We start from the raw sequence: 27,330 nt of genomic DNA on the forward strand, positions 1-27,330 counted from the left end.
TCCGGGTGTCGGGGTCAGTGTCTGTGTCGGGGTCAGTGTCTGTGTCGGGGTCAGTGTCTCCGGGTGTCGGGGTCAGTGTCTCCAGGTGTCGGGGTCAGTGTCTCCGGGTGTCGGGGTCCGTGTCTGTGTCGGGGTCAGTGTCTCCGGGTGTCGGGGTCAGTGTCTCCGGGTGTCGGGGTCAGTGTCTCCGGGTGTCGGGGTCAGTGTCTGTGTCGGTGTCAGTGTCTGTGTCGGGGTCAGTGGCTGTGTCGGGGTCAGTGTCTCCGGGTGTCGCGGTCAGTGTCTCCGGGTGTCGGGGTCAGTGTCTGTGTCGGGGTCAGTGTCTGTGTCGGGGTCAGTGTCTCCGGGTGTCGGGTTCAGTGTCTCCGGGTGTCGGGGTCAGTGTCTCCGGGTGTCGGGGTCAGTGTCTCCGGGGGTCGGGGTCAGTGTCTCCGGGTGTCGGGGTCAGTGTCTCTGGGGTGTCGGGGTCAGTGTCTGTGTCGGGGTCAGTGTCTGTGTCGGGGTCCGTGTCTGTGTCGGGGTCAGTGTCTGTGTCGGGGTCAGTGTCTGTGTCGGGGTCAGTGTCTCCGGGTGTTGGGGTCAGTGTCTGTGTCGGGGTCAGTGTCTCCGGGTGTCGGGGTCAGTGTCTGTGTCGGGGTCAGTGTCTGTGTCGGGGTCAGTGTCTCTGGGTGTCGGGGTCAGTGTCTGTGTCGGGGTCAGTGTCTCCGGGTGTCGGGGTCAGTGTCTCCGGCTGTCGGGGTCAGTGTCTCTGGGTTTCGGGGTCAGTGTCTGTGTCGGGGTCATTGTCTCCGGGTGTCGGGGTCAGTGTCTGTGTCGGGGTCAGTGTCTGTGTCGGGGTCAGTGTCTGTGTCGGGGTCAGTGTCTCCGGGTGTCGGGGTCAGTGTCTCCTTGTGTCGGGGTCCTTGTCTGTGTCGGGGTAAGTGTCAGTGTCGGGGTCAGTGTCTCCGGGTGTCAGGGTCAGTGTCTGTGTCGGGGTCAGTGTCTGTGTCGGGGTCATTGTCTGTGTCGGGGTCAGTGTCTCCGGGGTGTCGGGGTCAGTGTCAGTGTCGGGGTCAGTGTCTCCGGGTGTCGGGGTCAGTGTCTGTGTCGGGGTCAGTGTCTCCGGGTGTCGGGGTCAGTGTCGCCGGGTGTTGGGCTCAGTGTCTGTGTCGGGGTCAGTGTCTGTGTAGGGGTCAGTGTCTGTGTCGGGGTCAGTGTCTCCACGTGTCGGGGTCAGTGTCTGTGTCGGGGTCAGTGTCTCCGGGTGTCGGGGTCAGTGTCTCCGGTGTGTCGGGGTCAGTGTCTCTGGGGTGTCTGGGTCAGTGTCTGTGTCGGGTTCATTGTCTGTTTCGGGGTCAGTGTCTGTGTCGTGCTCAGTGTCTGTGTCGGGGTCAGTGTCTCCGGGTGTCGGGGTCAGTGTCTCCGGGTGTCGGGGTCAGTGTCTGTGTCGGGGTCTGTGTCGGGGTCTGTGTCGGGGTCAGCGTCGGGGTCAGTGTCTGTGTCAGGGTCAGTGTCTCCGGGTGTCGGGGTCAGTGTCTGTGTCGGGGTCAGTGTCTCCGGGTGTCGCGGTCAGTGTCTGTGTCGGGGTCCGTGTCTCCGGGTGTCGGGGTCAGTGTCTGTGTCGGGGTCAGTGTCTGGGTCGAGGTCAGTGTCAGTGTCGGGGTCAGTGTCTCCGGGGTGTCGGGGTCAGTGTCTGTGTCGGGGTCAGTGTCTCCGGGTGTCGGGGTCAGTGTCTGTGTCGGGGTCAGTGTCTGTGTCGGGGTCAGTGTCTGTGTCGGGGTCATTGTCTCCGGGTGTCGGGGTTTGTGTCTGTGTCGGGGTCAGTGTCTCCGGGTGTAGGGGTCAGTGTCTCCGGGTGTCGGGGTCAGTGTCTGTGTCGGGGTCAGTGTCTTTGTCGGGGTCAGAGTCTCCGGGTGTCGGGGTCAGTGTCTGTGTCGTGGTCAGTGTCTCCGGGTGTCGGGGTCAGTGTCTGTGTCGGGGTCAGTATCTCTGGGTGTCGGGGTCAGTGTCTGTGTCGGGGTCAGTGTCTGTGTCGGGGTCAGTGTCTCCGGGTGTTGGGGTCAGTGTCTGTGTCGGGGTCAGTGTCTCCGGGTGTCGGTGTCAGTGTCTCCGGGTGTCGGGGTCAGTGTCTCCGGGTGTCGGGGTCAGTGTCTGTGTCGGGGTCAGTTTCTGTGTCGGGTTCAGTGTCTGAGTCGGGGTCAGTGTCTGTGTCGTGTTCATTGTCTCCGGGTGTCGGGGTCAGTGTCTGTGTCGGGGTCAGTGTCTTTGTCGGGGTCAGTGTCTGTGTCGGGGTCAGTGTCTCCGGGTGTCGGGGTCAGTGTCTGTGTCGGGGTCAGTGTCTGTGTCGGGGTCAGTGTCTCTGGGCGTTGGGGTCAGTGTCTCCGGGTGTTGGGGTCAGTGTCTCCGGGGTGTCGGGGTCTGTGTCTGGGTCGGGGTCAGTGTCTGTGTCGGGGTCAGTGTCTGTGTCGGGGTCAGGGTCTCCGGGTGTCGGGGTCAGTGTCTGTGTCGTGGTCAGTGTCTCCGGGTGTCGGGGTCAGTGTCTCCGGGTGTCGGGGTCGGTTTCTCCGGGTGTCGGGGTCAGTGTCTGTGTCGGGGTCAGTGTCTGTGTCGGGGTCAGTGTCTCCGGGTGTCTGGGTCAGTGTCTCCGGGTGTCGGGGTCAGTGTCTGTGTCGGGGTCAGTGTCTGTGTCGGGGTCAGTGTCTGTGTCGGGGTCAGTGTCTCCGGGTGTCGGGGTCAGTGTCTCCGGGTGTTGGGGTCAGTGTCTGTGTCGGGGTCAGTGTCTCCGGGTGTCGGGGTCAGTGTCTGTGTCGGGGTCAGTGTCTGTGTCGGGGTCAGTGTCTCCGGGTGTCGGGGTCAGTGTCTCCGGGTGTCGGTGTCAGTGTCTGTGTCGGGGTCAGTGTCTCCGGGTGTCGGGGTCAGTGTCTCCGGGTGTCGGGTTTCAGTGTCTGTGTCGGGGTCAGTGTCTGTGTCGGGGTCAGTGTCTGTGTCGGGGTCAGTGTCTCCGGGTGTCGGGGTCAGTGTCTCCGGGTGTCGGGGTCAGTGTCTCCGGGTGTCGGGGTCAGTGTCTCTGGGGTGTCGGGGTCAGTGTCTGTGTCGGGTTCATTGTCTGTTTCGGGGTCAGTGTCTGTGTCGGGGTCAGTGTCTCCGGGTGTCGGGGTCAGTGTCTCCGGGTGTCGGGGTCAGTGTCTCCGGTTGTCGGGGTCAGTGTCTGTGTCGGGGTCTGTGTCGGGGTCAGTGTCTCCGGGTGTCGGGGTCAGTGTCTGTGTCGGGGTCAGTGTCTCCGGGTGTCGGGGTCAGTGTCTGTGTCGGGGTCAGTGTCTCCGGGTGTCGGGTCAGTGTCTGGTCGGGGTCAGTGTCTGTGTCGGGGTCAGTGTCTCCGGGTGTCGGGGTCAGTGTCTGTGTCGGGGTCAGTGTCTGTGTCGGGGTCAGTGTCTCCGGGTGTCGGGGTCAGTGTCTCCGGGTGTCGGGGTCAGTGTCTGTGTCGGGGTCAGTGTCTGTGTCGGGGTCAGTGTCTCCGGGTGTCGGGGTCAGTGTCTGTGTCGGGGTCAGTGTCTGTGTCGGGGTCAGTGTCTCCGGGTGTCGGGGTCAGTGTCTCCGGGTGTCGGGGTCAGTGTCTGTGTCGGGGTCAGTGTCTCCGGGTGTCGGGGTCAGTGTCTGTGTCGGGGTCAGTGTCTGTGTCGGGGTCAGTGTCTGTGTCGGGGTCAGTGTCTGTGTCGGGGTCAGTGTCTCCGGGTGTCGGGGTCAGTGTCTGTGTCGGGGTCAGTGTCTGTGTCGGGGTCAGTGTCTGTGTCGGGGTCAGTGTCTCCGGGTGTCGGGGTCAGTGTCTGTGTCGGGGTCAGTGTCTCCGGGTGTCGGGGTCAGTGTCTGTGTCGGGGTCAGTGTCTGTGTCGGGGTCAGTGTCTCCGGGTGTCGGGGTCAGTGTCTCCGGGTGTCGGGGTCAGTGTCTCCGGGTGTCGGGGTCAGTGTCTCCGGGTGTCGGGGTCAGTGTCTGTGTCGGGGTCAGTGTCTGTGTCGGGGTCAGTGTCTCCGGGTGTCGGGGTCAGTGTCTCCGGGTGTCGGGGTCAGTGTCTGTGTCGGGGTCAGTGTCTGTGTCGGGGTCAGTGTCTGTGTCGGGGTCAGTGTCTGTGTCGGGGTCAGTGTCTGTGTCGGGGTCAGTGTCTGTGTCGGGGTCAGTGTCTGTGTCGGGGTCAGTGTCTGTGTCGGGGTCAGTGTCTGTGTCGGGGTCAGTGTCTGTGTCGGGGTCAGTGTCTGTGTCGGGGTCATTGTCTCCGGGTGTCGGGGTCAGTGTCTTTGTCGGGGTCAGTGTCTGTGTCGGGGTCAGTGTCTCCGGGTGTCGGAGTCGGTGTCTCCGGGTGTCGGGGTCAGTGTCTGTGTCGGGGTCAGTGTCTTTGTCGGGGTCAGAGTCTCCGGGTGTCGGGGTCAGTGTCTGTGTCGGGGTCAGTGTCTGTGTCGGGGTCAGTGTCTGTGTCGGGGTCAGTGTCTCCGGGTGTCGGGGTCAGTGTCTCCGGGTGTCGGGGTCAGTGTCTGTGTCGGGGTCAGTGTCTCCGGGTGTCGGGGTCAGTGTCTCCGGGTGTCGGGGTCAGTGTCTGTGTCGGGGTCAGTGTCTGTGTCGGGGTCAGTGTCTCCGGGTGTCGGGGTCAGTGTCTGTGTCGGGGTCAGTGTCTCCGGGTGTCGGGGTCAGTGTCTGTGTCGGGGTCAGTGTCTCCGGGTGTCGGGGTCAGTGTCTGTGTCGGGGTCAGTGTCTGTGTCGGGGTCAGTGTCTCCGGGTGTCGGGGTCAGTGTCTGTGTCGGGGTCAGTGTCTCCGGGTGTCGGGGTCAGTGTCTCCGGGTGTCGGGGTCAGTGTCTCCGGGTGTCGGGGTCAGTGTCTGTGTCGGGGTCAGTTTCTGTGTCGGGTTCAGTGTCTGAGTCCGGGTCAGTGTCTGTGTCGTGTTCATTGTCTCCGGGTGTCGGGGTCAGTGTCTGTGTCGGGGTCAGTGTCTTTGTCGGGGTCAGTGTCTGTGTCGGGGTCAGTGTCTCCGGGTGTCGGGGTCAGTGTCTGTGTCGGGGTCAGTGTCTGTGTCGCGGTCAGTGTCTCTGGGCGTTGGGGTCAGTGTCTCCGGGTGTCGGGGTCAGTGTCTCCGGGGTGTCGGGGTCAGTGTCTGTGTCGGGGTCAGTGTCTGTGTCGGGGTCAGTGTCTGTGTCGGGGTCAGTGTCTCCGGGTGTCGGGGTCAGTGTCTGTGTCGGGGTCAGTGTCTCCGGGTGTCGGGGTCAGTGTCTCCGGGTGTCGGGGTCAGTGTCTCCGGGTGTCGGGGTCAGTGTCTGTGTCGGGGTCAGTGTCTGTGTCGGGGTCAGTGTCTGTGTCGGGGTCGGGGTCAGTGTCTCCGGGTGTCGGGGTCAGTGTCTCCGGGTGTCGGGGTCAGTGTCTGTGTCGGGGTCAGTGTCTGTGTCGGGGTCAGTGTCTGTGTCGGGGTCAGTGTCTCCGGGTGTCGGGGTCAGTGTCTCCGGGTGTCGGGGTCAGTGTCTGTGTCGGGGTCAGTGTCTGTGTCGGGGTCAGTGTCTGTGTCGGGGTCAGTGTCTGTGTCGGGGTCAGTGTCTCCGGGTGTCGGGGTCAGTGTCTCCGGGTGTCGGGGTCAGTGTCTGTGTCGGGGTCAGTGTCTCCGGGTGTCGGGGTCAGTGTCTGTGTCGGGGTCAGTGTCTCCGGGTGTCGGGGTCAGTGTCTGTGTCGGGGTCAGTGTCTGTGTCGGGGTCAGTGTCTCCGGGTGTCGGGGTCAGTGTCTCCGGGTGTCGGGGTCAGTGTCTCTGGGGTGTCGGGGTCAGTGTCTGTGTCGGGTTCAGTGTCTGTGTCGGGTCAGTGTCTCCGGGGTGTCGGGGTCAGTGTCCGGTGTCGGGTCAGTGTCTACGGGGGTGTCGGGGGCAGTGTCTCCGGGTGTCGGGGTCAGTGTCTCCGGGTGTCGGGGTCATGTCTGTGTCGGGGTCAGTGTCTGTGTTCGGGGTCCAGTGTCTCCGGTGTCGGGGTCAGTGTCTCCGGGTGTCGGGGTCAGTGTCTCGGTGTCGGGGGTCAGTGTCTCCGGGTGTCGGGGTCAGTGCTCCGGGTGTCGGGGGTCAGTGTCTCCGGGTGTCGGGGTCAGTGTCTGTGTCGGGGTCAGTGTCTCCGGTGTCGGGGTCATGTCTGTGTCGGGGGTCAGTGTCTCCGGGTGTCGGGGTCAGTGTCTCCGGGTGTCGGGGTCAGTGGCTCGGGTGTCGGGTTCAGTGTCTCCGGGGTGTCTGGGTCAGTGTCTGTGTCGGGGTCAGTGTCTGTGTTGGGGTCAGTGGCTCTGGTGTCGGGGTCAGTGTCTGTGTCGGGGGTCAGTGTCTCCGGTTGTCGGGGTCAGTGTCTGTGTCGGGGTCAGTGTCTGTGTCGGGGTCAGTGTCTGTGTCGGGGTCAGTGTCTCCGGGTGTCGGGGTCAGTGTCTGTGTCGGGGTCAGTGTCTCCGGGTGTCGGGGTCAGTGTCTGTGTCGGGGTCAGTGTCTCTGTGTCGGGGTCAGTGTCTGTGTCGGGGTCAGTGTCTGTGTCGGGGTCAGTGTCTCCGGTGTCGGGTCAGTGTCTGTGTCGGGGTCAGTGTCTCCGGGTGTCGGTGTCAGTGTCTCCGGGTGTCGGGGTCAGTGTCTGTGTCGGGGTCAGTTTCTGTGTCGGGTTCAGTGTCTGAGTCCGGGTCAGTGTCTGTGTCGTGTTCATTGTCTCCGGGTGTCGGGGTCAGTGTCTGTGTCGGGGTCAGTGTCTGTGTCGGGGTCAGTGTCTTTGTCGGGGTCAGTGTCTGTGTCGGGTCAGTGTCTCCGGGTGTCGGGGTCAGTGTCTGTGTCGGGGTCAGTGTCTGTGTCGGGGTCAGTGTCTCTGGGTCGGGGTCAGTGTCTCCGGGTGTTGGGGTCAGTGTCTCCGGGGTGTCGGGGTCTGTGTCGGGGTCAGTGTCTGTGTCGGGGTCAGTGTCTGTGTCGGGGTCAGTGTCTCCGGGTGTCGGGGTCAGTGTCTGTGTCGGGGTCAGTGTCTCCGGGTGTCGGGGTCAGTGTCTGTGTCGGGGTCAGTGTCTCCGGGTGTCGGGGTCAGTGTCTGTGTCGGGGTCAGTGTCTCCGGGTGTCGGGGTCAGTGTCTCCGGGTGTCGGGGTCAGTGTCTCCGGGTGTCGGGGTCAGTGTCTCCGGGTGTCGGGGTCAGTGTCTGTGTCGGGGTCAGTGTCTGTGTCGGGGTCAGTGTCTCCGGGTGTCGGGGTCAGTGTCTCTGGGTCGGGGTCAGTGTCTGGGTGTCGGGGTCAGTGTCTCCGGGTGTCGGGGTCAGTGTCTCCGGGTGTCGGGGTCACTGTCTGTGTCGGGGTCAGTGTCTGTGTCGGGGTCAGTGTCTGTGTCGGGGTCAGTGTCTGTGTCGGGGTCCGTGTCTGTGTCGGGGTCAGTGTCTCCTGGTGTCGGGGTCATTGTCTGTGTCGGGGTCAGTGTCTGTGTCGGGGTCAGTGTCTCCGGGTGTCGGGGTCAGTGTCTCCGGGTGTCGGGGTCAGTGTCTGTGTCGGGGTCAGTGTCTGTGTCGGGGTCAGTGTCTCTGGGTGTCGGGGTCAGTGTCTCCGAGTGTCGGGGTCAGTGTCTCCGGGGTGTCGGGGTCAGTGTCTGTGTCGGGGTCCGTGTCTGTGTCGGGGTCAGTGTCTGTGTCGGGGTCAGTGTCTGTGTCGGGGTCAGTGTCTCCGGGTGTCGGGGTCAGTGTCTCCGGGTGTCGCGGTCAGTGTCTGTGTCGGGGTCAGTGTCTCCGGGTGTCGGGGTCAGTGTCTGTGTCGGGGTCAGTGTCTGGGTCGAGGTCAGTGTCAGTGTCGGGGTCAGTGTCTCCGGGGTGTCGGGGTCAGTGTCTGTGTCGGGGTCAGTGTCTGTGTCGGGGTCAGTGTCTCCGGGTGTCGGGGTCAGTGTCTGTGTCGGGGTCAGTGTCTGTGTCGGGGTCAGTGTCTGTGTCGGGGTCAGTGTCTCCGGGTGTCGGGGTCAGTGTCTGTGTCGGGGTCAGTGTCTCCGGGTGGGGTCAGTGTCTCCGGGTGTCGGGGTCAGTGTCTGTGTCGGGGTCAGTGTCTGTGTCGGGGTCAGTGTCTCCGGGTGTCGGGGTCAGTGTCTGTGTCGGGGTCAGTGTCTGTGTCGGGGTCAGTGTCTGTGTCGGGGTCAGTGTCTCTGTGTCGGGGTCAGTGTCTGTGTCGCGGTCAGTGTCTGTGTCGGGGTCAGTGTCTGTGTCGGGGTCAGTGTCTGTGTCGGGGTCAGTGTCTCCGGGTGTCGGGGTCAGTGTCTCCGGGTGTCGGGGTCAGTGTCTCCGGGTGTCGGGGTCAGTGTCTGTGTCGGGGTCAGTTTCTGTGTCGGGTTCAGTGTCTGAGTCCGGGTCAGTGTCTGTGTCGTGTTCATTGTCTCCGGGTGTCGGGGTCAGTGTCTGTGTCGGGGTCAGTGTCTGTGTCGGGGTCAGTGTCTTTGTCGGGGTCAGTGTCTGTGTCGGGGTCAGTGTCTCCGGGTGTCGGGGTCAGTGTCTGTGTCGGGGTCAGTGTCTGTGTCGGGGTCAGTGTCTCTGGGCGTTGGGGTCAGTGTCTGTGTCGGGGTCAGTGTCTCCGGGTGTCGGGGTCAGTGTCTGTGTCGGGGTCAGTGTCTGTGTCGGGGTCAGTGTCTGTGTCGGGGTCAGTCTCCGGGTGTCGGGGTCAGTGTCTGTGTCGGGGTCAGTGTCTCCGGGTGTCGGGGTCAGTGTCTGTGTCGGGTCAGTGTCTCCGGGTGTCGGGGTCAGTGTCTGTGTCGGGGTCAGTGTCTGTGTCGGGGTCAGTGTCTGTGTCGGGGTCAGTGTCTCCGGGTGTCGGGGTCAGTGTCTGTGTCGGGGTCAGTGTCTCCGGGTGTCGGGGTCAGTGTCTCCGGGTGTCGGGGTCAGTGTCTCCGGGTGTCGGGGTCAGTGTCTGTGTCGGGGTCAGTGTCTCCGGGTGTCGGGGTCAGTGTCTGTGTCGGGGTCAGTGTCTGTGTCGGGGTCAGTGTCTCCGGGTGTCGGGGTCAGTGTCTCCGGGTGTCGGGGTCAGTGTCTCCGGGTGTCGGGGTCAGTGTCTGTGTCGGGGTCAGTGTCTGTGTCGGGGTCAGTGTCTGTGTCGGGGTCAGTGTCTGTGTCGGGGTCAGTGTCTCCGGGTGTCGGGGTCAGTGTCTCCTGGTGTCGAGGTCATTGTCTGTGTCTGGGTCAGTGTCTGTGTCGGGGTCAGTGTCTGTGTTGGGGTCAGTGTCTGTGTCGGGGTCAGTGTCTGTGTCGGGGTCAGTGTCTCCGGGTGTCGGGGTCAGTGTCTGTGTCGGGTCAGTGTCTGTGTCGGGGTCAGTGTCTGTGTCGGGGTCAGTGTCTGTGTCGGGGTCAGTGTCTCCGGGTGTCGGGGTCAGTGTCTCCGGGTGTCGGGGTCAGTGTCTGTGTCGGGGTCAGTGTCTCCGGGTGTCGGGGTCAGTGTCTCCGGGTGTCGGGGTCAGTGTCTCCGGGTGTCGGGGTCAGTGTCTCCGGGTGTCGGGGTCAGTGTCTGTGTCGGGGTCAGTGTCTGTGTCGGGGTCAGTGTCTGTGTCGGGGTCAGTGTCTCCGGGTGTCGGGGTCAGTGTCTGTGTCGGGGTCAGTGTCTCCGGGTGTCGGGGTCAGTGTCTGTGTCGGGGTCAGTGTCTGTGTCGGGGTCAGTGTCTGTGTCGGGGTCAGTGTCTCCGGTGTCGGGGTCAGTGTCTGTGTCGGGGTCAGTGTCTGTGTCGGGGTCAGTGTCTCCGGGTGTCGGGGTCAGTGTCTGTGTCGGGGTCAGTGTCTGTGTCGGGGTCAGTGTCTGTGTCGGGGTCAGTGTCTCCGGGTGTCGGGGTCAGTGTCTGTGTCGGGGTCAGTGTCTCCGGGTGTCGGGGTCAGTGTCTCCGGGTGTCGGGGTCAGTGTCTGTGTCGGGGTCAGTGTCTGTGTCGGGGTCAGTGTCTGTGTCGGGGTCAGTGTCTGTGTCGGGGTCAGTGTCTCCGGGTGTCGGGGTCAGTGTCTCCGGGTGTCGGGGTCAGTGTCTCCGGGTGTCGGGGTCAGTGTCTGTGTCGGGGTCAGTGTCTGTGTCGGGGTCAGTGTCTGTGTCGGGGTCAGTGTCTGTGTCGGGGTCAGTGTCTCCGGGTGTCGGGGTCAGTGTCTCCGGGTGTCGGGGTCAGTGTCTGTGTCGGGGTCAGTGTCTGTGTCGGGGTCAGTGTCTGTGTCGGGGTCAGTGTCTGTGTCGGGGTCAGTGTCTGTGTCGGGGTCAGTGTCTGTGTCGGGGTCAGTGTCTGTGTCGGGGTCAGTGTCTGTGTCGGGGTCAGTGTCTCGGGTGTCGGGGTCAGTGTCTCCGGGTGTCGGGGTCAGTGTCTCCGGGTGTCGGGGTCAGTGTCTGTGTCGGGGTCAGTGTCTCCGGGTGTCGGGGTCAGTGTCTGTGTCGGGGTCAGTGTCTCCGGTGTCGGGGTCAGTGTCTGTGTCGGGGTCAGTGTCTGTGTCGGGGTCAGTGTCTGTGTCGGGGTCAGTGTCTGTGTCGGGGTCAGTGTCTCCGGGTGTCGGGTCAGTGTCTCCGGGTGTCGGGGTCAGTGTCTGTGTCGGGGTCAGTGTCTGTGTCGGGGTCAGTGTCTGTGTCGGGGTCAGTGTCTCCGGGTGTCGGGGTCAGTGTCTCCGTTGTCGGGGTCAGTGTCTCCGGGTGTCGGGGTCAGTGTCTCCGGGTGTCGGGGTCAGTGTCTGTGTCGGGGTCAGTGTCTCCGGGTGTCGGGGTCAGTGTCTGTGTCGGGGTCAGTGTCTGTGTCGGGGTCAGTGTCTGTCTCCGGGTGTCGGGGTCAGTGTCTGTGTCGGGGTCAGTGTCTGTGTCGGGGTCAGTGTCTCCGGGTGTCGGGGTCAGTGTCTGTGTCGGGGTCAGTGTCTCCGGGTGTCGGGGTCAGTGTCTGTGTCGGGGTCAGTGTCTGTGTCGGGGTCAGTGTCTCCGGGTGTCGGGGTCAGTGTCTGTGTCGGGTCAGTGTCTGTGTCGGGGTCAGTGTCTGTGTCGGGGTCAGTGTCTGTGTCGGGGTCAGTGTCTCCGGGTGTCGGGTCAGTGTCTGTGTCGGGGTCAGTGTCTCCGGGTGTCGGGGTCCGTGTCTCCGGGTGTCGGGGTCAGTGTCTGTGTCGGGGTCAGTGTCTCCGGTGTCGGGGTCAGTGTCTGTGTCGGGGTCAGTGTCTGTGTCGGGGTCAGTGTCTGTGTCGGGGTCAGTGTCTGTGTCGGGGTCAGTGTCTCCGGGTGTCGGGGTCAGTGTCTGTGTCGGGGTCAGTGTCTCCGGGTGTCGGGGTCAGTGTCTGTGTCGGGGTCAGTGTCTCCGGGTGTCGGGGTCAGTGTCTGTGTCGGGGTCAGTGTCTGTGTCGGGGTCAGTGTCTCCGGGTGTCGGGGTCAGTGTCTGTGTCGGGGTCAGTGTCTGTGTCGGGGTCAGTGTCTGTGTCGGGGTCAGTGTCTCTGGGTGTCGGGGTCAGTGTCTGTGTCGGGGTCAGTGTCTCCGGGTGTCGGGGTCAGTGTCTGTGTCGGGGTCAGTGTCTGTGTCGGGGTCAGTGTCTGTGTCGGGGTCAGTGTCTCCGGGTGTCGGGGTCAGTGTCTGTGTCGGGGTCAGTGTCTGTGTCGCGGTCAGTGTCTGTGTCGGGGTCAGTGTCTGTGTCGGGGTCAGTGTCTGTGTCGGGGTCAGTGTCTCCGGGTGTCGGGGTCAGTGTCTCCGGGTGTCGGGGTCAGTGTCTGTGTCGGGGTCAGTGTCTGTGTCGGGGTCAGTGTCTGTGTCGGGGTCAGTGTCTCCGGGTGTCGGGTCAGTGTCTGTGTCGGGGTCAGTGTCTGTGTCGGGGTCAGTGTCTCCGGGTGTCGGGGTCAGTGTCTGTGTCGGGGTCAGTGTCTGTGTCGGGGTCAGTGTCTGTGTCGGGGTCAGTGTCTCTGGGTGTCGGGGTCAGTGTCTGTGTCGGGGTCAGTGTCTGTGTCGGGGTCAGTGTCTCTGGGTGTCGGGGTCAGTGTCTGTGTCGGGGTCAGTGTCTGTGTCGGGGTCAGTGTCTCCGGGTGTCGGGTCAGTCTGTGGGGTCAGTGTCTGTGTCGGGGTCAGTGTCTGTGTCGGGGTCAGTGTCAGTGTCGGGGTCAGTGTCTGTGTCGGGGTCAGTGTCTCCGGGTGTCAGGGTCAGTGTCTGTGTCGGAGTCAGTGTCTGTGTCGGGGTCAGTGTCTCCGGGTGTCGGGGTCAGTGTCTGTGTCGGGGTCAGTGTCTCCGGGTGTCGGGGTCAGTGTCAGTGTCGGGGTCAGTGTCACCGGGTGTCGGGGTCAGTGTCTGTGTCGGGGTCAGTGTCTCCGGGTGTCGGGGTCAGTGTCTCCGGGTGTCGAGGTCAGTGTCTGTGTCGGGGTCAGTGTCTCCGGGTGTCGGGGTCAGTGTCTCGGTGTCGTGGTCAGTGTCTCTGGGAGTCGTGGTCCAGTGTCCTCGGAGTGTCGTGGTCAGTGTCTCCGGGTGTCGGGGTCAGTGCTCCTGTGTCGGGTCCGTGTCTCCGGTGTCGGGGGTCAGTGTCTCCGGGTGTCGGGGTCAGTGTCTCCGGGTGTCGGGGTCAGTGTCTGTGTCGTGGTCAGTGTCTGTGTCGGAGTCAGTGTCTCCGGGGTGTCGGGGTCAGTGTCTGTGTCGGGGTCAGTGTCTGTGTCGGGGTCAGTGTCTGTGTCGGGGTCATTGTCTCCGGGTGTCAGGGTCAGTGTCTGTGTCGGGGTCAGTGTCTCCGGTTGTCGGGGTCAGTGTCTCTGGGTGTCGGGGTCAGTGTCTGTGTCGGGGTCAGTGTCTCCGGGGTGTTGGGGTCAGTGTCTGTGTCGGGGTCAGTGTCTGTGTCGGGGTCAGTGTCTCCGGGTGTCGGGGTCAGTGTCTCCGGGTGTCGGGGTCAGTGTCTCCGGGTGTCGGGGTCAGTGTCTCCGGGTGTCGGGGTCAGTGTCTGTGTCGGGGTCAGTGTCTCCGGGTGTCGCGGTCAGTGTCAGTGTCGGGGTCAGTGTCTGTGTCGGGGTCAGTGTCTCCGGGTGTCGGGGTCAGTGTCTGTGTCGGGGTCAGTGTCTCCGGGTGTCGGTGTCAGTGTCTCCGGGTGTCGGGGTCAGTGTCTCCGGGTGTCGGGGTCAGAGTCTCCGGGTGTCGGGTTCAGTGTCTGTGTCGGGGTCAGTGTCTCCGGGTGTCGGGGTCAGTGTCTCCGGTTGTCGGGGTCATTTTCTCCGGGTGTCGGGGTCAGTGTCTCCGGGTGTCGGGGTCAGTGTCTGTGTCGGGGTCAGTGTCTCCGGGTGTCGGGGTCAGTGTCTGTGTCGGGGTCAGTGTCTGTGTCGGGGTCAGTGTCTCCGGGGTGTCGGGGTCAGTGTCTGTGTCGGGATCAGTGTCTGTTTCGGGGTCAGTGTCTGTGTCGGGGTCAGTGTCTCCGGGTGTCGGGGTCAGTGTCTGTGTCGGGGTCAGTGTCTCCGGGTGTCGGGGTCAGTGTCTGTGTCGTGGTCAGTGTCTGTGTCGTGGTCAGTGTCTGTGTCGGGGTCAGTGTTCTCCGGGTGTCGGGGTCAGTGTCTGTGTCGGGGTCAGTGTCTGTGTCGGGGTCAGTGTCTATGTCGGGGTCAGTGGCTGTGTCGGGGTCAGTGTCTGTGTCGGGGTCAGTGTCTCCGGGGTGTCGGTGTCAGTGTCTGTGTCGGGGTCAGTGTCTACGGGTGTCGGGGTCAGTGTCTCCGGGTGTCGGGGTCAGTGCCTCCGGGTGTCGGGGTCAGTGTCTGTGTCGGGGTCAGTGTCTCCGGGTGTCGGGGTCAGTGTCTCCGGGTGTCGGGGTCAGTGTCTCCGGGTGTCGGGGTCAGTGTCTGTGTCGGGGTCAGTGTCTCCGGGTGTCGGGGTCAGTGTCTCCGGGTGTCGGGGTCAGTGTCTGTGTCGGGGTCAGTATCTCCGGGTGTCGGGGTCAGTGTCTGTGTCGGGGTCAGTGTCTCCGGGGTGTCGGGTCAGTGTCTGTGTCGGGGTCAGTGTCTGTGTCGGGGTCATTGTCTCCGGGTGTCGGGGTCAGTGTCTGTGTCGGGGTCAGTGTCTGTGTCGGGGTCAGTGTCTGTGTCGGGGTCAGTGTCTCTGGGTGTCGGGGTCAGTGTCTGTGTCGGGGTCAGTGTCTCCGGTTGTCGGGGTCAGTGTCTCTGCGTGTCGGGGTCAGTGTCTGTGTCGGGGTCAGTGTCTGTGTCGGGTTCAGTGTCTCCGGGGTGTTGGGGTCAGTGTCTGTGTTGGGGTCAGTGTCTGTGTCGGGGTCAGTGTCTGTTTCGGGGTCAGTGTCTGTGTCGGGGACAGTGTCTCCGGGTGTCGGGGTCAGTGTCTCCTGGTGTCGGGGTCAGTGTCTGTGTCGGGGTCAGTGTCTCCGGGTGTCGGGGTCAGTGTCTGTGTCGGGGTCAGTGTCTCCGGGTGTCGCGGTCAGTGTCAGTGTCGGGGTCAGTGTCACCGGGTGTCGGGGTCAGTGTCTGTGTCGGGGTCAGTGTCTCCGGGTGTCGGGGTCAGTGTCTCCGGGTGTCGAGGTCAGTGTCTGTGTCGGGGTCAGTGTCTCCGGGTGTCGGGGTCAGTGTCTGTGTCGGGGTCAGTGTCTGTGTCGGGGTCAGTGTCTCCGGGTGTCGGGGTCAGTGTCTGTGTCGTGGTCAGTGTCTGTGTCGGAGTCAGTGTCTCCGGGGTGTCGGGGTCAGTGTCTGTGTCGGGGTCAGTGTCTGTGTCGGGGTCAGTGTCTGTGTCGGGGTCATTGTCTCCGGGTGTCAGGGTCAGTGTCTGTGTCGGGGTCAGTGTCTCCGGTTGTCGGGGTCAGTGTCTCTGGGTGTCGGGGTCAGTGTCTGTGTCGGGGTCAGTGTCTGTGTCGGGGTCAGTGTCTCCGGGGTGTTGGGGTCAGTGTCTGTGTCGGGGTCAGTGTCTGTGTCGGGGTCAGTGTCTCCGGGTGTCGGGGTCAGTGTCTCCGGGTGTCGGGGTCAGTGTCTCCGGGGTGTCGGGGTCAGTGTCTGTGTCGGGGTCAGTGTCTCCGGGTGTCGCGGTCAGTGTCAGTGTCGGGGTCAGTGTCTGTGTCGGGTCAGTGTCTCCGGGTGTCGGGGTCAGTGTCTGTGTCGGGGTCAGTGTCTCCGGGTGTCGGTGTCAGTGTCTCCGGGTGTCGGGGTCAGTGTCTCCGGGTGTCGGGGTCAGATCTCCGGGTGTCGGGTTCAGTGTCTGTGTCGGGGTCAGTGTCTCCGGGTGTCGGGGTCAGTGTCTCCGGTTGTCGGGGTCATTTTCTCCGGGTGTCGGGGTCAGTGTCTCCGGGTGTCGGGGTCAGTGTCTGTGTCGGGGTCAGTGTCTCCGGGTGTCGGTGTCAGTGTCTGTGTCGGGTTCAGTGTCTGTGTCGGGGTCAGTGTCTCAGGGGTGTCGGGGTCAGTGTCTGTGTCGGGGTCAGTGTCTGTTTCGGGGTCAGTGTCTGTGTCGGGGTCAGTGTCTCCGGGTGTCGGGGTCAGTGTCTGTGTCGGGGTCAGTGTCTCCGGGTGTCGGGGTCAGTGTCTGTGTCGTGGTCAGTGTCTGTGTCGGGGTCAGTGTTCTCCGGGTGTCGGGGTCAGTGTCTGTGTCGGGGTCAGTGTCTGTGTCGGGGTCAGTGTCTATGTCGGGGTCAGTGGCTGTGTCGGGGTCAGTGTCTCCGGGGTGTCGGTGTCAGTGTCTGTGTCGGGGTCAGTGTCTACGGGTGTCGGGGTCAGTGTCTCCGGGTGTCGGGGTCAGTGCCTCCGGGTGTCGGGGTCAGTGTCTGTGTCGGGGTCAGTGTCTCCGGGGTGTCGGGTCAGTGTCTGTGTCGGGGTCAGTGTCTGTGTCGGGGTCATTGTCTCCGGGTGTCGGGGTCAGTGTCTGTGTCGGGGTCAGTGTCTGTGTCGGGGTCAGTGTCTGTGTCGGGGTCAGTGTCTCTGGGTGTCGGGGTCAGTGTCTGTGTCGGGGTCAGTGTCTCCGGTTGTCGGGGTCAGTGTCTCTGCGTGTCGGGGTCAGTGTCTGTGTCGGGGTCAGTGTCTGTGTCGGGTTCAGTGTCTCCGGGGTGTTGGGGTCAGTGTCTGTGTTGGGGTCAGTGTCTGTGTCGGGGTCAGTGTCTGTTTCGGGGTCAGTGTCTGTGTCGGGGTCAGTGTCTCCGGGTGTCGGGGTCAGTGTCTCCTGGTGTCGGGGTCAGTGTCTGTGTCGGGCTCAGTGTCTCCGGGTGTCGGGGTCAGTGTCTGTGTCGGGGTCAGTGTCTCCGGGTGTCGCGGTCAGTGTCAGTGTCGGGGTCAGTGTCACCGGGTGTCGGGGTCAGTGTCTGTGTCGGGGTCAGTGTCTCCGGGTGTCGGGGTCAGTGTCTCCGGGTGTCGAGGTCAGTGTCTGTGTCGGGGTCAGTGTCTCCGGGTGTCGGGGTCAGTGTCTGTGTCGGGGTCAGTGTCTGTGTCGGGGTCAGTGTCTCCGGGTGTCGGGGTCAGTGTCTGTGTCGTGGTCAGTGTCTGTGTCGGAGTCAGTGTCTCCGGGGTGTCGGGGTCAGTGTCTGTGTCGGGGTCAGTGTCTGTGTCGGGGTCAGTGTCTGTGTCGGGGTCATTGTCTCCGGGTGTCAGGGTCAGTGTCTGTGTCGGGGTCAGTGTCTCCGGTTGTCGGGGTCAGTGTCTCTGGGTGTCGGGGTCAATGTCTGTGTCGGGGTCAGTGTCTGTGTCGGGGTCAGTGTCTCCGGGGTGTTGGGGTCAGTGTCTGTGTCGGGGTCAGTGTCTGTGTCGGGGTCAGTGTCTGTGTCGGGGTCAGTGTCTCCGGGTGTCGGGGTCAGTGTCTCCGGGTGTCGGGGTCAGTGTCTCCGGGTGTCGGGGTCAGTGTCTGTGTCGGGGTCAGTGTCTCCGGGTGTCGCGGTCAGTGTCAGTGTCGGGGTCAGTGTCTGTGTCGGGGTCAGTGTCTCCGGGTGTCGGGGTCAGTGTCTGTGTCGGGGTCAGTGTCTCCGGGTGTCGGTGTCAGTGTCTCCGGGTGTCGGGGTCAGTGTCTCCGGGTGTCGGGGTCAGATCTCCGGGTGTCGGGTTCAGTGTCTGTGTCGGGGTCAGTGTCTCCGGGTGTCGGGGTCAGTGTCTCCGGTTGTCGGGGTCATTTTCTCCGGGTGTCGGGGTCAGTGTCTCCGGGTGTCGGGGTCAGTGTCTGTGTCGGGGTCAGTGTCTCCGGGTGTCGGTGTCAGTGTCTGTGTCGGGGTCAGTGTCTGTGTCGGGGTCAGTGTCTCAGGGGTGTCGGGGTCAGTGTCTGTGTCGGGGTCAGTGTCTGTTTCGGGGTCAGTGTCTGTGTCGGGGTCAGTGTCTCCGGGTGTCGGGGTCAGTGTCTGTGTCGGGGTCAGTGTCTCCGGGTGTCGGGGTCAGTGTCTGTGTCGTGGTCAGTGTCTGTGTCGGGGTCAGTGTTCTCCGGGTGTCGGGGTCAGTGTCTGTGTCGGGGTCAGTGTCTGTGTCGGGGTCAGTGTCTGTGTCGGGGTCAGTGTCTATGTCGGGGTCAGTGGCTGTGTCGGGGTCAGTGTCTCCGGGGTGTCGGTGTCAGTGTCTGTGTCGGGGTCAGTGTCTACGGGTGTCGGGGTCAGTGTCTACGGGTGTCGGGGTCAGTGTCTCCGGGTGTCGGGGTCAGTGCCTCCGGGTGTCGGGGTCAGTGTCTGTGTCGGGGTCAGTGTCTCCGGGTGTCGGGGTCAGTGTCTCCGGGTGTCGGGGTCAGTGTCTGTGTCGGGGTCAGTGTCTGTGTCGGGGTCAGTGTCTCCGGGTGTCGGGGTCAGTGTCTCCGGGTGTCGGGGTCAGTGTCTGTGTCGGGGTCAGTATCTCCGGGTGTCGGGGTCAGTATCTCCGGGTGTCGGGGTCAGTGTCTGTGTCGGGGTCAGTGTCTCCGGGGTGTCGGGGTCAGTGTCTGTGTCGGGGTCAGTGTCTGTGTCGGGGTCATTGTCTCCGGGTGTCAGGGTCAGTGTCTGTGTCGGGGTCAGTGTCTGTGTCGGGGTCAGTGTCTGTGTCGGGGTCAGTGTCTCTGGGTGTCGGGGTCAGTGTCTGTGTCGGGGTCAGTGTCTCCGGTTGTCGGGGTCAGTGTCTCTGCGTGTCGGGGTCAGTGTCTGTGTCGGGGTCAGTGTCTGTGTCGGGGTCATTGTCTCCGGGTGTCAGGGTCAGTGTCTGTGTCGGGGTCAGTGTCTCCGGTTGTCGGGGTCAGTGTCTCTGGGTGTCGGGGTCAGTGTCTGTGTCGGGGTCAGTGTCTGTGTCGGGGTCAGTGTCTCCGGGGTGTTGGGGTCAGTGTCTGTGTCGGGGTCAGTGTCTGTGTCGGGGTCAGTGTCTGTGTCGGGGTCAGTGTCTCCGGGTGTCGGGGTCAGTGTCTCCGGGTGTCGGGGTCAGTGTCTGTGTCGGGGTCAGTGTCTCCGGGTGTCGCGGTCAGTGTCAGTGTCGGGGTCAGTGTCTCCGGGTGTCGGGGTCAGTGTCTGTGTCGGGGTCAGTGTCTCCGGGTGTCGGTGTCAGTGTCTCCGGGTGTCGGGGTCAGTGTCTCCGGGTGTCGGGGTCAGAGTCTCCGGGTGTCGGGTTCAGTGCCTGTGTCGGGGTCAGTGTCTCCGGGTGTCGGGGTCAGTGTCTCCGGTTGTCGGGGTCATTTTCTCCGGGTGTCGGGGTCAGTGTCTCCGGGTGTCGGGGTCAGTGTCTGTGTCGGGGTCAGTGTCTCTGGGTGTCGGGGTCAGTGTCTGTGTCGGGGTCAGTGTCTGTGTCGGGGTCAGTGTCTCCGGGGTGTCGGGGTCAGTGTCTGTGTCGGGGTCAGTGTCTGTTTCGGGGTCAGTGTCTGTGTCGGGGTCAGTGTCTCCGGGTGTCGGGGTCAGTGTCTGTGTCGGGGTCAGTGTCTCCGGGTGTCGGGGTCAGTGTCTGTGTCGTGGTCAGTGTCTGTGTCGGGGTCAGTGTTCTCCGGGTGTCGGGGTCAGTGTCTGTGTCGGGGTCAGTGTCTGTGTCGGGGTCAGTGTCTGTGTCGGGGTCAGTGTCTATGTCGGGGTCAGTGTCTGTGTCGGGGTCAGTGTCTCCGGGGTGTCGGTGTCAGTGTCTGTGTCGGGGTCAGTGTCTACGGGTGTCGGGGTCAGTGTCTCCGGGTGTCGGGGTCAGTGCCTCCGGGTGTCGGGGTCAGTGTCTGTGTCGGGGTCAGTGTCTCCGGGTGTCGGGGTCAGTGTCTCCGGGTGTCGGGGTCAGTGTCTCCGGGTGTCGGGGTCAGTGTCGGGGTCAGTGTCTCCGGGTGTCGGGGTCAGTGTCTCCGGGTGTCGGGGTCAGTGTCTGTGTCGGGGTCAGTATCTCCGGGTGTCGGGGTCAGTGTCTGTGTCGGGGTCATTGTCTCCGGGGTGTCGGGTCAGTGTCTGTGTCGGGGTCAGTGTCTGTGTCGGGGTCATTGTCTCCGGGTGTCGGGGTCAGTGTCTGTGTCGGGGTCAGTGTCTGTGTCGGGGTCAGTGTCTGTGTCGGGGTGAGTGTCTCTGGGTGTCGGGGTCAGTGTCTGTGTCGGGGTCAGTGTCTCCGGTTGTTGGGGTCAGTGTCTCTGCGTGTCGGGGTCAGTGTCTGTGTCGGGTTCAGTGTCTCCGGGGTGTTGGGGTCAGTGTCTGTGTTGGGGTCAGTGTCTGTGTTGGGGTCAGTGTCTGTGTCGGGGTCAGTGTCTGTTTCGGGGTCAGTGTCTGTGTCGGGGTCAGTGTCTCCGGGTGTCGGGGTCAGTGTCTCCGGGTGTCGGGGTCAGTGTCTGTGTCGGGGTCAGTGTCTCCGGGTGTCGGGGTCAGTGTCTGTGTCGGGGTCAGTGTCTCCGGGTGTCGCGGTCAGTGTCAGTGTCGGGGTCAGTGTCACCGGGTGTCGGGGTCAGTGTCTGTGTCGGGGTCAGTGTCTCCGGGTGTCGGTGTCAGTGTCTCCGGGTGTCGGGGTCAGTGTGTCCGGGTGTCGGGGTCAGAGTCTCCGGGTGTCGGGGTCAGTGTCTGTGTCGGGGTCAGTGCCTCCGGGTGTCGGGGTCAGTGTCTCCGGGTGTCGGGTTCAGTGTCTCCGGGTGTCGGGCTCAGTGTCTCCGGGTGTCGGGGTCAGTGTCTCCGGGTGTCGGGGTCAGTGTCTGTGTCGGGGTCAGTGTCTCCAGGTGTCGGGGTCAGTGTCTGTGTCAGGGTCAGTGTCTCCGGGGTGTCAGGGTCAGTGTCTGTGTCGGGGTCAGTGTCTGTGTCGGGGTCATTGTCTCCGGGTGTCGGGGTCATTGTCTCCGGGTGTCGGGGTCAGTGTCTGTGTCGGGGTCAGTGTCTGTGTCGGGGTCAGTGTCTCTGGGTGTCGGGGTCAGTGTCTGTGTCGGGGTCAGTGTCTCCGGTTGTCGGGGTCAGTGTCTCCGGTTGTCGGGGTCAGTGTCTCTGGGTGTCGGGGTCAGTGTCTGTGTCGGGGTCAGTGTCTCCGGGGTGTTGGGGTCAGTGTTTGTGTCGGGGTCAGTGTCTGTGTCGGGGTCAGTGTCTCCGGGTGTCGGGGTCAGTGTCTCCGGGTGTCGGGGTCAGTGTCTGTGTCGTGGTCAGTGTCTCCTGGTGTCGGGGTCATTGTCTGTGTCGGGGTCAGTGTCTCCGGGTGTCGCGGTCAGTGTCAGTGTCGGGGTCAGTGTCTGTGTCGGGGTCAGTGTCTCCGGGTGTCGGGGTGAGTGTCTCCGGGTGTCGGGGTCAGTGTTTGTGTCGGGGTCAGTGTCTCCGGGTGTCGGGGTCAGTGTCTCCGGGTGTCGGGGTCAGCGTCTGTGTCGGGGTCAGTGTCTCCGGGTGTCGGGGTCAGTGTCTCCGGGTGTCGGGGTCAGTGTCAGTGTCGGGGTCAGTGTCTCCGGATGTCGGGGTCAGTGTCTCAGGGGGTTCGGGGTCAGTCACGGTTTTGGTTATTTTGATGCTTACTCCTGGCTGGTCAGTCAGGCTGTGAGCAGTTGGGGTTTCTGACTGTTTGCTGATTACTCTCTGTCTTATTTGATTCGCAGTTGCAGTTTCAGCTGGAGGAGAATGGCAGGCTCTGGTCTGCCATTGAAGAGCTGAAAGGGCGAAGATTGAATTCTAATAGACCGTTCTGAGAGCAGATTGCAGAATTATTTCAGCACCTTGTCTACAGTCAGAGAGTTCAGAAATTTACTCGGAGCCAGGAACAGATTCCAACCTGGACAGCAGTCCTACCGCCGCCTCTTCTTCCGGATCTTTCTGTCAGGTTGAGTAGCGTGTGCGTGGCGGTGCCAGTGAGCACACACAGCTTTCATCCATTTCCTCTGGCCTGCACCGAACTGGACAACTGGGAAAGCCCTATGCAGCTGCCAGTGCCAGAGAACTTGTACTGTGTTCCTGCCCCATGCAGAAACCGCAGGAAGCAATGGGCAAAATATAGGAACAGTGTTAACTCCAGAACAATAATGCTTGAGAATTGAAGTATTTGGTGTCACTGAGTGAAGCAGTTTGACAGTGTGATTATAAAGGTTGGTTTTGAGAGCAACCAGGAGAGGTGTTGGAACACATTTGCCTGTTTACTCCTAGTTACATACATGATGAGTTTGCTTAAGTGTATATATCTCTTTAGGCGATGATTCATGCCCGTTTGATTTTAGATGCTGGGGATGGGTCAGTTTGTACTTTCAGTGCCTTAAAGCAGTAGAATTTACACCAGTCCACGGCACAATCGAGTGCCTTATAACCAAACAGTGCTTTTGAGTTTACAGTGTTGATGAGCATTTTGCACAGATGTCTTGGTCTGCAGAGTCTTTGGGTGTAAGAGTGATGGGGCTAAATGCCCCACAGTAAGTCTGCAGTGAACGGTCAGCCCCGACTGTCGCTCACACTGCGGGACCCCTTTATTAATGGCAGGGCAGAGAGGGGAAGGTGCTGCATGTAGAACCTGCAGGTTCTGAAGCAGGATTCAGTTACTGTGCTGGAAGTTGAGTTGTAAGAGGAAAGAACATGGCAATGAGGGCCTGAAATAAAAATAATATTCTGAAGATTTACAGTAACGTAGCCGGGTAGTGGGAACGAAAGTGATCTTCACGTTGGGGGTCTGCCAAATTCGTGCCAGTCACTGACTGACATCCTGCCTCAACCTGTGTTACTGATGTCGTTGCCATCAGCTAGTGCGGCAATGCCCTGGGAGTAGAGGGGAGATGGGGCATTGTGGTGACTGACACAGTATCGCTTCAAAGTCTCTGTGCCTGAGATGAATCAAGTCTAAATCTGGCTCCGTGTCCCTCTCCACGGGACCCAGGGTCACTTCGACAGGATCTTCAGAGCAAACTCTGTTTCATTCCAGAATGTGTAGAGACACAGGATCTGGAACATGGTTGAAATGAGACAGGGATTTTGTGGGATTTAATGTAGTTTCAGGGTGAGAGCTCCCTGGAACCGTGAAGCAGGGACTCGGCTAAAACAAGGAACCTAATGGACCCATCTCCTTACCAGCTGCAGCTTTGCTACATCATCACCTTTTCATACACATTCCTCAAACAAACATTGATTGGGCTGCTGAGTCAATCAAAGGATAGTTGTGGAGTCTGAGGTTCAGCAGATATTTATATGTTAGATGTCAATCAATCGTGTAATATGAAGAAATTGGTTCATTGGGATCCTGTACATCGGGAGTGAGTGGGAGAAGGTTTGGTTCATTGGGATCCTGTACATCGGGAGTGAGTGGGAGAAGGTTTTGTTCATTGGGATCCTGTACATTGGGAGTGAGTGGGAGAAAGTTTGGTTCATTGGGATCCTGTACATCGGGAGTGAGTGGGAGAAGGTTTTGTTCATTGGGATCCTGTACATCGGGAGTGAGTGGGAGAAGGTTTTGTTCATTGGGATCCTGTACATTGGGAGTGAGTGGGAGAAGGTTTTGTTCATTGGGATCCTGTACATTGGGAGTGAGTGGGAGAAGGTTTGGTTCATTGGGATCCTGTACATCGGGAGTGAGTGGGAGAACGTTTGGTTCATTGGGATCCTGTACATTGGGAGTGAGTGGGAGAAGGTTTGGTTCATTGGGATCCTGTACATCGGGAGTGAGTGGGAGAAGGTTTTGTTCATTGGGATCCTGTACATCGGGAGTGAGTGGGAGAAGGTTTTGTTCATTGGGATCCTGTACATTGGGAGTGAGTGGGAGAAAGTTTGGTTCATTGGGATCCTGTACATTGGGAGTGAGTGGGAGAAGGTTTGGTTCATTGGGATCCTGTACATTGGGAGTGAGTGGGAGAACGTTTGGTTCATTGGGATCCTGTACATTGGGAGTGAGTGGGAGAAGGTTTGGTTCATTGGGATCCTGTACATTGGGAGTGAGTGGGAGAACGTTTGGTTCATTGGGATCCTGTACATTGGGAGTGAGTGGGAGAACGTTTGGTTCATTGGGATCCTGTACATCGGGAGTGAGTGGGAGAAGGTTTTGTTCATTGGGATCCTGTACATCGGGAGTGAGTGGGAGAAGGTTTGGTTCATTGGGATCCTGTACATTGGGAGTGAGTGGGAGAAAGTTTGGTTCATTGGGATCCTGTACATTGGGAGTGAGTGGGAGAAAGTTTGGTTCATTGGGATCCTGTACATCGGGAGTGAGTGGGAGAAGGTTTGGTTCATTGGGATCCTGTACATCGGGAGTGAGTGGGAGAAGGTTTTGTTCATTGGGATCCTGTACATTGGGAGTGAGTGGGAGAAAGTTTGGTTCATTGGGATCCTGTACATCGGGAGTGAGTGGGAGAAGGTTTTGTTCATTGGGATCCTGTACATCGGGAGTGAGTGGGAGAAGGTTTTGTTCATTGGGATCCTGTACATTGGGAGTGAGTGGGAGAAGGTTTTGTTCATTGGGATCCTGTACATTGGGAGTGAGTGGGAGAAGGTTTGGTTCATTGGGATCCTGTACATCGGGAGTGAGTGGGAGAACGTTTGGTTCATTGGGATCCTGTACATTGGGAGTGAGTGGGAGAAGGTTTGGTTCATTGGGATCCTGTACATTGGGAGTGAGTGGGAGAAGGTTTTGTTCATTGGGATCCTGTACATCGGGAGTGAGTGGGAGAAGGTTTTGTTCATTGGGATCCTGTACATTGGGAGTGAGTGGGAGAAAGTTTGGTTCATTGGGATCCTGTACATTGGGAGTGAGTGGGAGAAGGTTTGGTTCATTGGGATCCTGTACATTGGGAGTGAGTGGGAGAACGTTTGGTTCATTGGGATCCTGTACATTGGGAGTGAGTGGGAGAAGGTTTGGTTCATTGGGATCCTGTACATTGGGAGTGAGTGGGAGAACGTTTGGTTCATTGGGATCCTGTACATTGGGAGTGAGTGGGAGAACGTTTGGTTCATTGGGATCCTGTACATCGGGAGTGAGTGGGAGAAGGTTTTGTTCATTGGGATCCTGTACATCGGGAGTGAGTGGGAGAAGGTTTGGTTCATTGGGATCCTGTACATTGGGAGTGAGTGGGAGAAAGTTTGGTTCATTGGGATCCTGTACATTGGGAGTGAGTGGGAGAAAGTTTGGTTCATTGGGATCCTGTACATCGGGAGTGAGTGGGAGAAGGTTTGGTTCATTGGGATCCTGTACATTGGGAGTGAGGTTTCCATTTACAGTTTCTGTGATGCTTAATGATGCTGGGCGATGTGTGAATGTTACTGGTTAGGATGTAAGTGCAGGTTGTAAAGGTTGGTTCATACAGAAAGTTCAGAACCACTCCAGCTGGTTATACTGATCCCAGGGATTGAGTGTAGACATCAAGATGGCAGATTGAATTTGGTCTGATGGTGAAATGAACTGTTGGGAGTGTGAGAATGTGGGATATTCTGCAGGAATATGAGGGAAGATGGGGAGGGCAATGAGGGTATTGGGGATGGGGTGAGCTGGGTGTTGGGGGTTGAGGAGGGTTGGGCATGAGAAGGATCTGAAGTGTGGGGGTGTATTGGGAGGTAAGGGGTCTTTCGGGGTGACTGAGGGTACTTGAGGTGAGGGGGGTTTTGGTGGTGAGGGGGGTTTCGGTGTGGGTGGGTTTTGGGGTGAGGGGAGGGTTCTGGGGTGGGCTGGGGTTTTGGATGAGGGGGTTTCGGAGTGAGGGGGAGTTTTAGGGTGATGGGGTTGTGTGGTGGGGGGGGTGGGTTTGGGTGGTGGTTGGAGGTGTATTTGTGACTAGGAGATGTTTTTGAAAGCTGAGTTCGGCCTTTGTCACGTTATTGCCACATATCCTTGTCTTTGTCCCTCAGAGTAATCTCCTGAGCCCTGGAGCCAGCCATTCTGTCAGGAATCGCTTGTTCAATGTTGTCTCTGCCCTTTCCTGGTTCTCTAGTCCAGCTTCAGTGTTTTCCACAGATTTTCCTGGAGATGTTTCCTGGGCACTGATCGAGGTTTGGACTGGGATAGGAGGCTGTTTATGAACCTGCTCGTACTATCTCTGTGTTTTACTTTACACCAGCTCATCCCCTCTCTGCTCCTGTGCAGCGCTCCCTACCACAATAGCCCTGGTTTACTAAGCCTGTAAACACTAAATCATCTGAACACTAATTTTATATGCTTAATATCATTTAGAATGAAGGTGCAATCTCAATAAAATACTTTGAAGCCTGCTGTGCTTGTGCATGTTCATTGTTTTGGTGCCACTGTAACTTCACTAGTCAAAGCTGATTACAGGTGGGGGCACAAGGAAGCATTCCTCTCAACAGAGGTAGGGATAAAAGCAAAACCGGCACTAATTGGGAGAGGCAGTGTGGATTGTCACCCAAGGTATGATTATTCAAACAAAAGCAAAACTAGCTGGAAAAACTCAGCAGGTCTGGCAGCATCTGCGGAGAGGGAGACAGTTAACATTTCGAGTCCGAATGACCTTTCAGCAGAACTAAGTAAAAATAGGAGAGAGGTGAAATATAAGCTGGTAGAGAGGGGTGGGGTGGGACAGGTAGAGCTGGTAAGAGGTGTTGATGGGGTGATATTAGTTAAGGAATGTGTGCTAATGGTGAAATTAAGGGTAGAAAGCAGGACGAGCAAGGTACAGATAGACCTAGTGGGGGTGGGGTGGGGGAATGGATCGAAATACGCTAAAAGGTAGAGATAAAACAATAGACTTAAAAATAGGTGGGAAAAGAAAAATATATTTATAAAATATAAATTATTGGAAAAAGGGAGATCAGAAAGGGGGTGGGGATAGAGGAGAAAGTTCAAGATCTAAAATTGTTGAACTCAATATTCAGTCCGGAAGGCTGTAAAGTGCCTAGTCGGAAGATGACGTGCTGTTCCTCCAGTTTGCGTTGAGCTTCACTGGAACATTGCAGCAGGCCAAGGACGGACATGTGGGCATGAGAGCAGGGTGGAGTGTTGCAATGGCAAGCGATAGGGAGGTCTGGGTCATGCTTGCGGACAGACTGAAGGTGTTCCACAAAGCGGTCACCCAGTCTGCGTTTGGTCTCTCCAATGTAGAGGAAACCGTATTGGGAGCAGCGAATGCAGGAGACTAAATTGAGGGAAGTGCAAGTGAAATGCTGCTTCACTTGAAAGGAGTGTTTAGGCCCTTGGACAGTGTTTGTTTTTGTTTCAGATTTCCAGCATCCGCAGTATTTTGTTTTTATCTTAAATGATTATTCAAATCCCTGCATAGACTGGAGTGGAAATATGAGCCGGTTTTGAGAGGGGGAACAGCTCATTCTGGGAGCAGGCAGAAAGTATTCTGGATGTGGAGGCACTGGATAAACTCAGAAGCTGCAGTAATTAAAATCAGAACTGATGTTTGGTTCCTGATTCTGAGGTGATAGAGATAAAGTGCAAAAGAAGTTAGGGTATGAATCATGATTTAATTGAATGGTGGCAGTTCAGGTTTGAGGGGCTGAATAGCCTTTTTGTGTTTATATTTTATACAGAGGGAGATTTACTCTATCTAACGCCGTGCTGTACCTGTCCTGGGAGTGTTTGATGGGGACAGTGTAGAGGGAGATTTACTCTGTATCTAACTCCGTGCTGTATCTGTCCTGGGAATGTTTGATGGGGACAGTGTAGAGGGAGATTTACTCTGTATCTAACCCCGTGCTGTACCTGTCCTGGGGGTGTTTGATGGGGACAGTGTAGAGGGAGATTTACTCTGTATCTAACCCCGTGCTGTACCTGTCCTGGGAGTGTTTGATGGGGACAGTGTAGAGGGAGCTTTACTCTGTACCTAACCCTGTGCTGTACCTGTCCTGGGAGTGTTTGATGGGGACAGTGTAGAGGGAGCTTTACTCTGTATCTAACCCCGTGCTGTACCTGTCCTGGGAGTGTTTGATGGGGACAGTGTAGAGAGAGATTTACTCTGTATCTAACTCCGTGCTGTACCTGTCCTGGGAGTGTTTGATGGGGACAGTGTAGAGGAAGCTTTACTCTGTATCTAACCCCGTGCTGTACCTGTCCTGGGAGTGTTTGATGGATTTGGTGTCTAAATGCAAAGTGGTATATTATCTTATGCCAGGTGATCTGAGATCACTTCCACGCAATATGACAAGGTTAATTATATATATATTTTAA

General features: G+C 59.7%; 2 protein-coding genes across 2 annotated transcripts in view; both read left to right on the top strand.

Moving 5' to 3' along the window:
• LOC121292527 (serine/threonine-protein kinase Nek9) overlaps positions 1 to 21,339 on the top strand; it is a 92,437-nt gene extending 71,098 nt beyond the window's left edge. The window contains exon 23 of the mRNA XM_041214619.1: positions 20,840 to 21,339. Coding sequence (XP_041070553.1) covers positions 20,840 to 20,929 — 90 coding nt within the window. The 3' untranslated portion in view covers positions 20,930 to 21,339. The remainder of the gene's footprint in view (positions 1 to 20,839) is intronic.
• A 281-nt stretch (positions 21,340 to 21,620) lies between these two features.
• Positions 21,621 to 24,668, top strand: LOC121292394. The gene is made up of 3 exons (XM_041214243.1): positions 21,621 to 21,640; positions 22,440 to 24,309; positions 24,355 to 24,668. The coding sequence occupies exons 1-3, from the start codon at positions 21,621 to 21,623 to the stop codon at positions 24,439 to 24,441; spliced, it is 1,977 nt and encodes a 658-aa protein (XP_041070177.1). The 3' UTR covers positions 24,442 to 24,668.
• The last annotated feature ends 2,662 nt before the right edge of the window (positions 24,669 to 27,330 follow it).

This window comes from Carcharodon carcharias, chromosome 20 (assembly GCF_017639515.1).
Source record: "Carcharodon carcharias isolate sCarCar2 chromosome 20, sCarCar2.pri, whole genome shotgun sequence".
NCBI lineage: Eukaryota > Metazoa > Chordata > Chondrichthyes > Lamniformes > Lamnidae > Carcharodon > Carcharodon carcharias.